The sequence below is a fragment of the Coturnix japonica genome, chromosome 9 (genome assembly GCF_054131305.1).
Source record: "Coturnix japonica strain WE chromosome 9, WE-NBRP24, whole genome shotgun sequence".
Classification (NCBI taxonomy): Eukaryota; Metazoa; Chordata; class Aves; order Galliformes; family Phasianidae; genus Coturnix; species Coturnix japonica.
The window spans coordinates 7,923,912-7,939,503 of record NC_140671.1 but is presented as its reverse complement, the minus strand read 5'-3'; the positions used below and the strand labels follow the sequence as shown (position 1 = coordinate 7,939,503).

Here is a 15,592-nt window from a genome sequence, read left to right as displayed (position 1 = left end):
AGTGAAGCTGCAGGTAGTGCCTGCACATCTCCAAGTCTGGGTGAGCTGGACTGCAGGTAGCCAAGCTGAGATGTGATTTACATCCTCATCATGATCTGGGTTCCCTGTCCTGCCATATGTAGTGAGCTCTGGGTGTGTTTATGTTCTTCTTCTGTGAAGCTGTAATTAGAAATGCTCTGAGCACGTCACTGACCTCCCCTGAACTGAATGTGCAGTACCTGCTGTTGTGGTTCCTCCTCAACATGGTGTGCCCTAACAAAGAGAGGAGCTCGCCCTACATAGGAGAAACAAAGCCATTTTTATCTTAAAATGCACAGAAGAGCCCAAAGAACAGTACTTGTGTTAATGGGTCACAGCAAGGAGGTGACTTCAAGGCCCATCTTTTCAGGAAGCCTCTTGTTCTGGGTGCTGGGCTCAACAGCAAAAGGTCATTGCTTCAGATCAATCGTTTTTAGTGGAATTTAATCTTATTTATGCTTGTGAATTCTGTTTATATCCCTTCGGTGACTTAAAGAATGAAAACACATTCTTTTATCTGGACAGGACTGTGGCAAACGTTGAGGCTTGAAGCAGCTGATGAAGAGTTAAAGCTGCTTTAAATCAGGTGCCACATAGAGAAACCCTGACAACGGAGCGTGCCTCACAGCCTGCCTGCATAGCCCTGAATCACTGTGGCACCTAAAAACACCGCCATCATCTTCTGCTCACACACAGCAAGTGCTTCAGAATAGCTCGTTCTGCCAGAGCTCTGAGGATCCGTCAGCTCCTGTCTGCATGGGGTTTCATACATACAAGAGGCTGCTGTGTGTGAATGGGGTGTGACACAGCTCGCAGCAGGACAGTGAGGTGCTCTGACAGCACCCGGAGGTGCATGTGAAGCAAAAGCGTGTCATTAAATGGAAAAGAACGGCACCTATTGACACCTGCTGGATGGTTCTGGAGTCCCAGCGGTGCGTGTGAGCGCTGTGATGCAGCGAGTGTTGCACTACAGCACTGATCTGTCAGACAACACACGCCACGAAACGAAGCGCATCTCAATCAGCTCGTGTGTGAATCAGCACGTTACCACCAGGGTGTAACACCAGCAGCCGAGCAGCACAACAGCCGAGCCCGGAGCTGCACAGAGCAGCACCGAACTCCACATGGCTGCACAGAGCAGCACAGAGCAGCACCGAACTCCACATCGCTGCACATCGCTGCACAGCGTTGCACTGCAGGTCCCCGCCCGGCTCCGCAGCGCCCCGCCCATCTCCCACCTCCACCTTTGCAGCAGTAAAATGCAGCACTCTCAGCGCGCATGCGCCTCCCCCCGGCCGGCGCCCCGGGATGGCTATTTATAGCAAGTGACGTCACCTAGAAATACGCCGCGCGGGAGCGGCTCCCCCCTCCCCTCCCCTGCGGTCCCCTCGGCTCCGCCCCCTCGTTGCCTTCCCAGCGCGCAGGCGCAGGCGGCGGCAGCAGCGCGAGGCTCGGAGCCGGGCGGTGAGGGGCAGCAGCTCTGCAGCCCGGCAGCGACAGGCGCTGATCGTCGGTCCGGCACGTGAGGAGCGCCGAGCACAACGGCCGCCCGGTGAGCGGGCGGGAGGCGGCTGCGCTGCGCTCTCCACACACGCTCGTACCCTCGCCCCGCCGGCGCGGACCCCCCGCCCCTCTCGTCACCGCCTGAGGGGCTCAGTGCCCAGCCCGGCAGACACCACGGAAGCGGCCATGGGGGACCGAGAGCAGCTGCTGCAGCGAGCCCGCCTGGCCGAGCAGGCGGAGAGATACGACGATATGGCCTCGGCCATGAAATCGGTGAGTGGGGCGGGCGGCGTGGTGGCGGCCGAGCTTCGTGCCCGGGAAGGAGGAGTGTGTGGGGTGGGAGGGAGGGAGGCGGTGAGGAAGGACGTCCGGGCCTGCCCGGCGCTGTACGGGGTGGGTGTGGGCAGGATGCGGCCGCCGCGTCCCACCCGTGGCAGTGGGGGGGGGCTGGGTGGGAGCGGGCCCTTCCGGCGGAGCCGCTTCCCGCCCCGTGCAGCGCAGCCGGGCGGCGGCCCCGAGCTGTGCAGCCCCGGTCCCTTTGGAGCTGCTTTTCTTCCTCCCTCGTTTCCCTCTCCCCTCATAACGGCTCCCGCTCCCCGCGCTGTCCCTTCCCGGGGGTGTGGCCGTCCCCTGGCCGCCAATGGGGCGCGGTGCGGTGCGGCCGTTTGAACGCCGCCCGCCTCCGGGTGTAGGGAGCGCGCTGAGCCGCCGCCACACCGCAATTGAGGGGCTGCTCGTGTCGGCGCAGAGGATGGAGCTGTGACCGAGCCTTGCGCCCCCAACAGGGGCTGGAGGGGCGTTGGGCGGGGTGGGGTGGGATGGCCGCTGGGGGGGGGGGAGGTGGGAGGGAGAAAGGGGGTTGGGGCTGGGCACCGCGCGGCAGGAGGAGCCCCTTCCTTTTCTAGAGGGTTCTGCCGTAGAGGCTCCGAATAGGGCCCACGGACATGAGCGCTGCCATTCAAAGATGGAACTGTGATTGCATCCGGTTATAGAAGCTGCTCGGTGCACGCAGAATCTGTTTCTTAAGCTTTAACGTTGCCTTCTTGCCTCTTTTTGTAGGGTAACATTCTCAGTGTGTTCCTTACACAGTCTGAATACTGACATGTGTTTAACACTAAGCTACAGCTGCGATGAAAATGAATTGTACTGACCTGTTTGTACTGGTACATAATAAAACTGGAGAATGACCAAACTTCATGTCTAGTGTCTCTTCTTAAAAAACAAAACACATCTGAATTCTGAAGCTCATGCTGGTAAATGTTTAGCAGTGTCTTGCTGTATCTAATTGCAACTGATTTAGCCTTGTTGATCTGGTGGGTTATTTGTGAATACCAAAAGGCCCCAAGAGGACCCTGGTTTCTCTTGAGAGTAATGCCTAAAGCCATGAGAGGACTTTGGTTTGAGAGAGCAGCTGCAAATCAAGTTCACATCATAGGCTGATTCTTGCTGAAAGTCTTCAGGGACTGCGTGATGTATGTTACATCTCTTAAATGAAGGCAAGAATTAGGTGTTATCTTGCTTTTTAATGTAACTGTTTAGAGTGACATAATAAATGCCAGCATCAATCTAGTTCTAAAGCACAAATGCTTCTGAGTATCTCAATATTAAATGTAGTCAACATAAATAAGCTGCATTTCAGTAATATACTAGAATTCCTGATACCTACAGTGAAGTAGTAACAGCTGAATTAATCTCAAGAACGCTTTTCATTGCTATTTCTGAAGGATGCAACCAAGAAATCCCTAAGATCCACTGCTGCTCTGGAAGACACCATCTCTAGCTGTAGCTGGTAGCTTTTTTTTCCCCCAACCTTTGCTGACCTGTAGTATATATGTGGTTCCCCGAATATGTGAAGCAAAAAGAACATGATTGCTGTGCATCAGGAAGTATATGAAGTAGAAGTAACTAGTGTGTGTGTGTTTGGCATATTAAACTGAACTATTGTTCAGTTTTCATTCATTGCCTTATTCTGTAATCCCATTTTGCTTTGCAAGAAGTATAATAATGAGCTTCTGTAATTTGGAGCTTGCTAACGTTGTAGGTGAGCTGTCTTTAGCATGTATGAAATGCTACAAGTACTATATATATATAGTACTATAGTGTGCATATATATATAGTATATATATAGTATATAGTGTGTATATATATATATGTATACAATTAAAGTGAATCTAAAGGGCAGTGGTTGCCTCCTGTTAAGCTGGTCATGTAATCTTTCCTCTTAAGATTTGAGTTGATTTTATAGGTGTGAGCTTAAGCACATTGTGCGCTCAGATGTTAGACTTCCTTCAACAGGAAACCAGTATTGTAAATCGGATATCTATTATCAGATATCTATTGTCAATGCAGGATATTTTGATTTGAAAAGATTTGTTAAAATATTTCTTCACGTAACTTATTTGATTCTTTTTTAAAGGTGCTGTGTGAAAATGCTGTATTTCCAGTGTAATGGAAATGCAAGTGATTAATTTCAGCTCCAGGTATTTATCAGCATGTTTCTACAGTACAGAATATTGTCAGCAGCCCGGTAGTTGCTCTTAAAGCATAAAATGCCAAAGATTATTGTAGCAAAAGCATATTTGTACTTACAGTGAATTAAAAAACATGATGAGACTGTCACATCAGTTGTTGATATAATGCTGGAGAAACACTCATTGTTCAGCCCTGTCCAGTCTTCTGTAGAAAAGCTGGATGATACAGCAGTGGTAGCTGAATAAGGAACCTACCTTTAAAGAACACATTTTTTGTTGCTCTTTGTTCTTAGAATTGTCCTATTTCTGTATCTGTACTTACAAATATACTTCTGTTAGTAGCTATTTATGTAATTAAGTTACTGTTATAAATCAACGAGTTTAGTGAAAATTATTTTCGTGCGTATGTAAAAGTGCCTCTCCCATGTTGCATCCTTGTAAGGGTGGTGACAGTCTCACTGCAGTAAGTACCACTTTAAGGTTCCAACTGTTTGAAGTAATCTATGTGATAGGTGAAAATTTACTTCCAGATACAGTGGAGAAAAACATACTTTTATTGTCGAGTGTTAAAAGCACTTGTTGGAACAAATATTGAGCAGGTTGGGAACTTGAATAATTTTGGTGTTAGACTGTTCTAGAAATTGACAATAAATAAATGTTGACGATAAATGCTAAATAGTTGAACAGTTACACTTTATGAACTGAGTCTTTCAGTCAATGTTAATTCCAAGGCATAGGATGTAATAGTTTTTTAATCTGTATTGGTTTTTAGTGAGAGTATGTAGCAGGTATTTAAAATTGAGATGAATCTCAGTTATGTGAGGTGTGTAATTTTAAAGTGAGTCATGTGAAAAACATTTTCTTCACCCTTAGAATATGGAGTCATGGTATAGAGCTTTAATGTGAACAGTGTTCTTCCCTGCTATGAGATGACTTCCACTGTGGTTTTGTATGGTAAATCTATCTGTAACAAAAAAGCTCCAAATACCTGAAGCAACACAATGCAGGGTACTGCTCTGGCTTAAATGAATTGATCTGGTTTGTTCAGAAATAATGAACAGTATTCATTATGAGCCTTCTCAGGCTGTAATGATTAAATGTGGCTTTCCTGCTCAGGTACAGTCTTTTACTGCAATAGCTCATTAAGAACTTGCCCAAGCTCTGACAAACGTGTTCTTGGTAACAGAACAAGTTCAGTCACACACATGCAGCTTACCTGGGTCAGAGTGATGCTGTTGGGTGACCTGTCGGTGCATTTGTGTGCTGTCAGTTACAGAACCATTGTTTCGGTGAGTTTACAATGTAAAATTAACGTGGCTTGACATGGCCCATGTGGGATCACACTAATGGAAATCAATTTTGCTCTGAGAAGCCCAGAGTTGTGGCCAGGATTTCTTTTATATACTTTCATTTCTTTCTCTCTTAACTATGAAGCACCTGTAGGCAAAGAGCTGAGGAGGAGATATCTCTAAGCGCTATAAACCAAAACTATTTAGTATTTTTTTAACTCTTGTGAACTGTTAGTAGGTCATTGCCTGTACAGTCAGCTGGCATTATCTTTCAGTCCTTGGCAAGATGATGAAAACTTTAGTGTCAGAAGTGTGTTTGCATAAGGAAAGTATAGTTACATGTCAGGAAGTTAGTCCTACTTAGAAGTCATACTACAAACAGCTTTTTCTTGAAGTGCTCTTGTTTTTCCTGATAGCCTTTATAAAAAATATCTAGATTAAAAAGTAAAAGTGCATTTCTTGAGGGATAATCCACTTTTAATTAATGCTGTAGGTGGAATGGAAAACAAGAAACATTTCCTTTAGCATTTTGCATCTTTTCTATGTCATCCCAACACGTGAAGAGAAACACATCAGTTTTTATGCAATTTGCTGATCTCTGACATTGGTAAAGCCATTGATAGTTCCTTAAAGGTCAAATGCTTTCCTTTCATTTTACCTTCTTGTAATGTAGCCATTTTTGTTAGGGCTGTAGACACTAAAAGGAGAGTTCTGCTGTAAGCATTGGAAACTTCTGCCACGGGAAGAATCACAAGTGGGAAATGACTCTTGTTATGCTGAGTTCCTTCACTCCTGCTGGGTGCTGCTCATGTGAAAAGTGGTTATCAGTTTTTACATTGTTCACAGCTTCTGCCAAGGGATATAAATTACACTCAGAAGTGGTATGGTACTGACACTTCAATTGTACTGTATCTGAAAAGTAATTCAGATACGGTGAAAGAAAAGAAAGGTAGAAAGGCATTTGAGGGGTTGATTTCTTGCAAGTGCTGTATCCTGTACAAATGGAGTTTTATGAATCAACATTTCAGGGTGGATGTCGATACGTTTTCTGCAATTGAAAATGAATAATGTGTGAAGAGGGAAAATAGACTAGGAAAAAATCTAGAATACTCTTTCAAGGTTACTGATAACTGCTGTTGGATTATACTTTGTCCTGTGTCAAATGGGATGAAATTTTGAAAACTGATATAAACTATCTCTGTAAGTAAATACACCAGCTATAGCATAGTGAAAATGTAGGTTTACGTGATGGGTTTTTTATGGTTCTTGTGGCATTTGCTGGGTACTGCAGAGTACTGTTTAGGTGTCCACCACTGGAATGGCCAAGTAGTTATTGATTTGGTGGGTTTGATATTTTTTTTTAATTCAATTTTTGTAAAAACACACTGTCCTAACAAACCGGGGGAATAAAAAGGCCTTAGCTGAGCCTTCACATACTGAGGGAACTGATGTCTTTAGTAGAGAGGATGATAGAGATTGATCTGAGTAGAGATTGTGTCTGGGAAGATGGGGCATAGAAGCTGTGAATAAGCTTGTGACAATTACAATCAGAATTGTAATTGAGTTGATTTCTGTGCATTTACCATCTGTAGGTTGACTGTCATTGTATCAGGGTGGGCACAGTTGTATCTTTTGGTAGTTCAGCTCCCAGAGCTGTGGGGAAAAGGTATTTTGGAGATAACTCAACTGGAGGTAATTTCCCTTTCTGAGAAAGTTAATTTTCACGGTTGTTTTTTCAGGCTTGGCAAGATCCATGTTTACTGGATAGTACACTGATTACACCATTGGTCTCAAAAGAGTAAATATTTGTGGCAGTTACTTGTAGCTTGCAAATTTGTCTGCAGACACTGTGTGTCATGGAAACATGCACTTCTTTGGAAGGAAGTTAATTTTAGTAGTGCATGAGCAATGATAGGTTTATCTTCAATTGGAAGTGCATGTGCTTGCAATTCTAGTGACTTCCACTGCAAGTAATCAAGCGTGTGTAAAGTAATGGAGCTGTGATTTTCAGTTAATTCCTATGAACTTAATTTCACATTTGTAAACTTGCAAAATTTGAATGAATCTGAGTGACTTTTAAGTCTGAAAGGCCTTTTTTCTAATCAGCACAAAGTGAAACAGGCCTAAATGCAGTCATGGATGTTCTACCTTTCCCTTACTGCAGCTTTAGTAGTAAGAATTCAGATGTTTGTTTTTTTTTCTGAAATAAAAAATAACCCTCATTTGTTCCACTCCTGTGCAATTTCTTCTATATCCTATCCTTGAAACCTGCCTGCAGCCACCAGTCAACAGAAATCAGGCTCGCTTCTGTATTACTTTGTGTAATTGGTCACTCAGTAAATGAAAGACAGTATGAAGCACTGATTCCCTTTGTACTACACAGAGCTTAATCGTAATGACTGCAGTGCCTTTATTTCTGCTGTTGAATGACAATAAAGCTGCATGGGAAAGAAATATGCAAGAACTGCAGCAGTTTCCAGTGTCTGTGCTGCTTTCCAGATTCATAAAACTGATACTCCAGGTACATTTAAATTATTAACTTTGTAGTCTGCATAATTATAGCTAAGACTTCTACAAAGTAAATCCTCCAAATGCTTCTTTTACACCAGCCTGTAACACTCTTTCTTGGTGAATGTGCTTTGTAATTCTATTACAGCAGAAGTGGGGGGGAGTTTCATTCTTTTGGGACTTGACTACAGAAACAGCTTTCAAGTTTGGGTGTTACAAACTGTTTTCTGTCTAGAAGGACTTTTGGGAGATCCAGAAGGAATTTTGAATGTTGTATTTCATGATGGAGGTGTTGCAGGAAACGTGTTATTTCTGAAGATAAACCCTTTGAGTTTGATCTTTGTGTGTATTTGCAGGTAACTGAGCTGAACGAGCCTCTCTCAAATGAGGACAGAAACCTGCTGTCTGTAGCCTACAAGAACGTAGTTGGAGCTAGACGATCGTCCTGGCGTGTCATCAGCAGCATAGAGCAGAAGACCATGGCTGATGGGAATGAAAAGAAGCTGGAGAAGGTTAAAGCCTATAGGGAGAAGATAGAAAAGGAGCTTGAGACAGTCTGCAATGATGTTTTGGCTCTCCTTGATAAGTACTTGATCAAGAACTGCAATGACTTCCAGTATGAGAGTAAGGTTTTTTATCTGAAAATGAAAGGAGATTATTACCGCTATTTGGCAGAAGTTGCGGCTGGAGAGAAGAAGAACAGTGTTGTGGAAGCCTCAGAAGCTGCCTATAAAGAGGCCTTTGAAATCAGCAAAGAGCACATGCAGCCTACTCACCCGATTAGGCTTGGGCTGGCACTCAATTTCTCCGTGTTCTACTATGAAATCCAGAATGCTCCTGAGCAAGCCTGCCTTTTAGCCAAACAAGCCTTTGATGATGCCATAGCAGAGCTGGACACACTAAATGAGGATTCCTACAAGGACTCCACTCTCATCATGCAGTTACTTCGAGATAACCTCACTCTGTGGACGAGTGACCAGCAAGATGAAGAAGCAGGAGAGGGCAATAATTAAAAAGCTTTCCTCTGATCTGTCTTTCATCCACTTAACGATCCCTGTCATCACCAATATTACCTTGCCACAGTCACACTAACTGTCTAGTGCTAAGCATATCTGTATTGTACAGCTGTTCAGATTTGCTGTCCACTTTATCAAGAAGCAGTTTCAGATGAGCCTTCGTGGGTGTTGATGGATTGATTGGTTGATTGGCCCTCATTATCTTAGTTGCACTTTAACAGTGCAGAAAGATATGTACTAAATGAGACATTTTTAGTTTGCCTGTTGATTAGAACAGATGGGAAAGAATAATGGAAAACAACTGAAGATGATTAGATTCCATTTACAATTTTTGCCATTTGAAATGAGCTGACTGTTCTGTTAAGCAGTACATTTTGTGCATGCGATGTAAACTAGCCACTTCAATTTTTTTTCAGTCAGTGCAAACAGTTAAAGCTGATGTGAAATGACAGCCCTGTTCATCAGTTTACAATAAACTGTTTGAAATGTGAAGTTTTGGTAGCAAATTTTTTTTTGCCTCTTAACTTATGTGCACAGTTTATTTTAATGCAGTGCATCTACATAAGAGTTTTGATACTTGTAACCTTCTGCAGATGTTTTGAAGAATCATGAATTTATTTTTTGTAAACTATTTGGCTGTTTAGTTGTCTGTGTATTCTGACAACACTATGTCAATATTAGCCCATGTTAAGATGGATGACCGAGATGCCGGACTTCTAAATTAAATGCTTTGGAATTAAACAAAATAAAATGCTGCTTCGGGGAATATTATCTCTACGTAAGCTGTCCTGTCTTTTGTTCAGAGCAAAGACCGAGTTACTTAGTATAGCACTGATAAGTTTAAACATTTCATTAATGAGAAGATGTCTTGTACACTAAAAACAAATGAGCAAAGAACATTATGACAAAATGAAGAAAGAAGGTAAAATAGAGTTTCCTAAAGTGTGTTTTAGTTGATTTACACCAGTGTAGAGACTTTATATTATTTCCTTTTGTCTACAGTAACTTCTAAAGCGTTCTTTTTGGTTTTGGTTTTTGTTTGGAAGTGCTAACTGCCTAATTATATGTACACATGAAAATTCTAGTAGTGTTATTTTGTATTTTCTTAATTCTAGCAGAAGCAGTATTTATTCTTAGAGAATGCCTCTCTGTTGTAGCAACTGAAATCTAGTCCCCAGACTTAGTTTGCTTTTTTCCCCCTAATAGTTAGAATAGATTTATTGATTCCATCCATACTTCTGTACTGATGTATTAGAAAAGCAGGAAAAGTTAGCTGTTGTTGCTAACTTGTTACGTGTGGCTGTATCCAGACTGCTACTGGCACCTGGGCTAGCTCAAAGACCATGTAAGTTCTTAATTCTCGATCGTTTTTTCTATGGCTTAATAAATATTAGTGTGCTAAAAGCTCATAGCAAGAACTTCTCATACTTTTTAAAAACAGTGAGCTGCTTTCTTTTAAATATCTGTAGAATTAATTTTTAAGGATAGATTTGTTCATATGTTTTCTAGTCTCCTAGGTAATTCTAGATGTATCATATTAGTTACATTTGTGATAATCAGAATACTTGTACAACATCTGAAAAAGGTGTAAGTTAACCTTGATGTCCTGCTCTTGTATGATCTCAACATGCTCGATATCTTATTGAAGCAGTGTGAATTATGTCCTTAATACCAATTACTGCCGTATGCCCATGGCCTACCCTGGAAGTAGTATATATATACATATATATATATATATATATACATACAGTCACACACATACATATGTTGTTAATTAAGGGCTGAAGCATCTTTTCATATTCTAGTTACTGCCTTACACAGCTCCTTTGTCAGTGGGTCTCCCCACTTCTCCAGACTAGGTTGTTGAAGATTAGCTACTGAACTTGTGCCTAAGGTCCTAAATGGAAATGAAAGGCATTCTGTGAAATGTGATGATTTCAGGGTGTATTTTCCTGTATCTTTACTGCCTGTCAGGAACTATAAAGTTCCATTTTGAACTGGTTTAATTTGCTGGAAGGGTAGCTCCTCTTCTCCCAAGCAGTGTAAATTTCAACAAATTAATCAGTTACAGCCACAAACACAAGCAGATGAGAAGATGTTAGGAAGATATGTATAAAACTGAAGTTATAATTAATTACTTCTTGATGATCCAGTATATTCTTACAGTGTTTTATGTAGATGGCTGGAAACTGTCTAGGTTTAATACTAGGTGTCAAGATCTAGTAACATAAGTAAACATGACTGGAAATTAAATACTGAATTTCTAAGAATTTCTTCTCTAGACTCTTCAGAGGAACTCTCCAGAAGAACTAGGAATAGTAAGAGCTTCCTTATCACCAGGTGACCTGAAGTTTGGTAGTGAACTGACAAAGTGCGGATATTGCCATGTGCTCCCAGCAAGGTAGAATTATGTGACTAGGAGATGATCTCAAGTTGGGCTTGCATTAGAACATCTGAAACATAGAAGTTAAAAGTTTGATAATGAGGAGCAGCTGGTGGGTTGTATTCCTCCAAATGAGCGGCATGCAGTTATGCTGGACCACTTGTGGGCTTGTAACATAATTCAAGTATATCTCAGTGCATCTGGAAAAGATCTCAGTAAGGATCAAGCTCTTTTGAGGAGGTTGAGCTTCAAGGCAGGTAGGTGAAATTACGTGGGTGTGTTAATGTGAATCCATGGGCACGCAATCCAAAGAAAACAGATACATCTGTTCTCTGTCAGCATGAGACCCACCTGAAATCCCTTGGCAAACATGTAGCAGGAATGGTCTTCAGCCAGTCACCTTGTAGGATGAGGTGTTCTTCCATTTTTCTTGTAGATCTATACCTGAACTTCAAGTAATTATATTCCATGTGATGTGTCAATTTAATGTCTTATTGAAATTTATCTCTTCATGTCCTTAAATGCGAGGGCAAAGGTATCTATATATTACTTATATATTAGGTAATAGTAAAAGTAGAAAATAGATATGTATTTATCTTATAGTTCCTTGAGTCCTTGAATGGGTATTGTATCATCATTTTTTTCCTTTGCTAGAAGTGCTGTTCTCCACAATAGTGCTTAGGTTGTCAGTATACACAAATTCTGGTTGGCTTTGGTTATAACACATGGTAACCCCGAACTCCAGTGACTGTGTGCATAAATTATTAGAGGTAGACTTAGGTTTTGAGGTTAACATGCATAGTAGCCTTGGGAGCCTGTAAGTAGCTGGAATCTCTGTGCTGTTGTTTATTTGGGTATTGCAAATCAATTTGATCAGTTCTACCTCAGGCATTATAGCCAGATGAATTATTGCATTGGGTATTTTTCTGCAAATCCCAGCATATATTAGGGCAAAGCACTGTGAATTTTCTGTCAAGTGACTATGAAGAAATCACTTACCTGTGATTATGCAGTTAATATGAGCTTATTTTGTTCCTCCACATTCTCACATTGCTTTATAATCCAATAAATGTGATTGATTCAACTTTGTTAGTAGCTGAATCCATCCATCATTAAAAAATCATCTAGTTTAACAATATATTTAGGGAGAGAAACAAATCACATCATCCATGTGCCTTCCAGCAATGTGCTTGAAACCAAGATATACCTGCATACCGTATATCTGGAGAGCTGTATTCTCATTTTAAATATCTCTAATTGTTAGTGTTATAAATAACACTAATTGTTAGTGTTTTTTCAAACAGAAGCTACTGAAAGAGTATAAAGCACCAGTTCCCATCTTGAACACACAATATGGAAAGAGGCAGAGCTGCTGGGAAATGGCAAGGAGAGCGTTTTGCTCACAGGTGTTTCTGGCTGTTGTTGTGACCTTGTGTTCAGGAAAGAACATCTGACTTGTGCAAAGGAGCAGAAACTAGTGGATGTGTAAGTAACATAGTAACAACTGGTTACTGCGGTGAGTAAATAGAAGAAGGGGAATATTTTCTCTGGGGAAAGAAAAACAAACAAACAAACCCTGTTTGTCCTGTGTTTACTTTGTTTTATTGAAAAAAACAAATTGTTATTTTCTAAGTACAATCCCAGATTCCTCAGAATAGTGCATAGGGAAGTTGAGTTAGAGTTGCTGGGACTTTAAATCATGACCCAGAATAAATTTTTGCTGTATGTTGTGGGGTCTGTCCCATGATTGGACAATGCAGCTCAACTGGGATCCATCTGTAACAGGTTCCTGCCCCTGTGGCAGAGCTGTCCTGGAGCAGTGATCCCCATTACTGTCCCTGCCATCCAAATCCACAGATGGGAGCAGAAGCCTGAGCCTGTTTTTGGCAGGAGGTGGCACAGCTCTCTCCAAGTGCCTGCTGGCTGCCCACCATGTTGGGTCACTGCTTTGATTCCAGTATGTCCTTTAAGGGCAGGAACGAATCCCTTGATTCTCTTGTGTCACCTCAAGCTTTTTAAGGAGTGCTATTTGTGTCTTCTGAAACAAGTCCTATTATGCTTCTCTGGGCTGTAGAATGTCATGGGAGGACCGGGGAGCTGTTTGCTGTCATCAGAGTGCGATGCTTTTATTACATAAGAATGCTGTGGAGCTGTTGCTGATTCATTCCCCTGGTTTTCACAGCTGAGACTTCCTTGCTTTCAGATAATTCCTGTACTTTTTTGTTTTAATAATGTTCATTTTTTGAACATCATTAAGTACAGAAAATAAATTGTGCTGTGAATTTGAAAATACCTTATTTACAAGTTGTTAGGAGCTACTGGGATAGAATCTGTAGGAATTCCTGGCAGTGCTGATTTGGAAAGTGTTTTCACTTTATGAGTATAATATTTCTCAATACAATTTTAGTATAACTACCTGTTGCAATAACTTGGAATTAGTGTTTTAAATTGCTAAGAAACAAATGTGTGAATTCCATAAACTACTCAGCTAAATTTCACCTTGAAAGTTATGTTTCTTCTCCTTTGGCAGCTGAGTATTGTTTCATTGAAGGGGAAAGTTAAAATCCTAGGAGTGGGATTGCATTAGCACTTTCTAATGTTTGTGGATCTCTGGATAAAAGGCGTTAGGAATTATTTATCCTTTTGTCCTAATGCAATCACAATAATGTCTTGGTGTCAATTAGTGGGTGCATAGGACAACAGACCACCTATGAGATATTTTGTGTAAGTTACTTTTACTGGTAATTGTATTTTCTGTCCTTTTAGTTTGTTCCTTTTTTTTTATTAGGATTAAAATAGGTTGAGAGCTGAAGCTCTCAAGTGAAGCTTGAAAAAGCTGTCTGCATGTTATATTGCTGTGTCTCAGGAAATTTGTTGCATTGATGCACTGCATTTTCTTACAGGTTATTTTCCTTCTATTACCTGTGAGTTTTATTGTATGATATTAATAAGAGCTGAATTTCTTACTCTCAATTAATGTAGAACACCTCTGTGGAACTGTAAGGCACAGCACTTACTACGTTAGTGAAGTCATTAATGTGTATTACTGTTTTTGACTTAAGGGAATACATTTTAAATGACTTGTAGATTATTCTTTTTTTAGTTACGTTTTTTCAACTTGACCATTGCTCATTACACATTTTTCCCTGCTTTGTTTGTTAAGTTAGCTCTCAATGTTGTTTTTGTTGTTTCATTTAATGCTAATTTGTATCAGTGTTTGTCCAGAGGCTTTATCAGTGTCATGGATTTGTGATTTTTGGTTACTGGTATTCCACATCATAACATCATGTAGTGTACTGGGAGTTAAAGTGTTAATGCTCCAGTACCTGTCCAGAAGAGAAGAAAAATTACATTCCCCAGGGGACTTTGTGGTCAGAGAGGACCAAGGCAAGGGCAGCTGAGGAGGCTTTTCTCTTCATCACTCTTCTTTGCCCTTCCTTGCTGCTGCCCGTCCTGACTGCACACATCACTTCAGTATTACTGTAAGGCCCTCAGCTTTCAGATACTCTCTCATTATATTTGATTTATTCGCTTCAGTTCTAATTATATTGTATTATAGTGTGTTATCTTGCATTCTGATACCATATTTAGTAAATCAGTTTGTTTCTCCTCAGATTTAATTATTTTGGGGTCCTCTGTTTCCCTTTTCTGGAGGTGTGGATTTTGTGAAATCCTTCCACCCCACTAGTCATGGAACCAGGCTGAACCAGCCCACAAACCACTGACAGTCAGAGCTCTAACTCAAGGACATTAACAATTATCTGTTCTCTGAATGCCTTCTAGTTCAAGGAGGAATGTGAGAGCTGAAAAATAACTTTGTGGAATCACTGCTGGCCTTGCTTTATGTCTTCTGGTGTTTGTGCCTCTGTTCATCAGCAGTGTAAGATATTTTTCTCCCTTTCTACTCCTCCCTTTTTCCTGTTTCTGTCCCTCAGTCATCACATACTTCATAGTGCTGCATCGCTGAGATTTTTCTTCTCTCTGCTGCCTGTGATTAAACACCTGGAACATTTCCAGCCTGATGACTGCACAATTTTGTAATGAAACTCCTTTGAGATTTACAGCAGTGAGGCTGTTTCCTGAAATGCATTGCTCTGAAGGAGTCAGACATTATGTGCTCTAATTCTTTGTGTAGGTTTTGAGAATGCTTGGCATAGTAAATGCATTATTACTAACAGAGTAATAGCAACAATCTGCTTGAGGTCCCATAGTAGAAAAATGTTTGTTACAAATTGTACAAAATTCTTCATCAAGAAAACTATTTTTCTTTCAGCTGAAATACGCTCTCAACTGATTGTTTGCCCAAGGAGCCTGTGGATGCCCCATCCCTGGAGTCATTCAAGACTAGGCTGGATGTGGCTCTGGGCAGCCTGGTCTGGTGGTTGGTGACCCTGAACGTAACGG

General features: G+C 41.5%; 1 protein-coding gene across 1 annotated transcript; it reads left to right on the top strand.

Annotated features, from left to right (window-relative positions):
• Positions 1–1,456: 1,456 nt before the first annotated feature.
• On the top strand, positions 1,457–9,582 carry YWHAH (tyrosine 3-monooxygenase/tryptophan 5-monooxygenase activation protein eta). Its single transcript, XM_015878349.2, has 2 exons — positions 1,457–1,794; positions 8,146–9,582. Exons 1-2 carry the CDS (start codon positions 1,708–1,710, stop codon positions 8,800–8,802), a joined length of 744 nt encoding a protein of 247 aa, XP_015733835.1. The 5' UTR covers positions 1,457–1,707; the 3' UTR covers positions 8,803–9,582.
• The last annotated feature ends 6,010 nt before the right edge of the window (positions 9,583–15,592 follow it).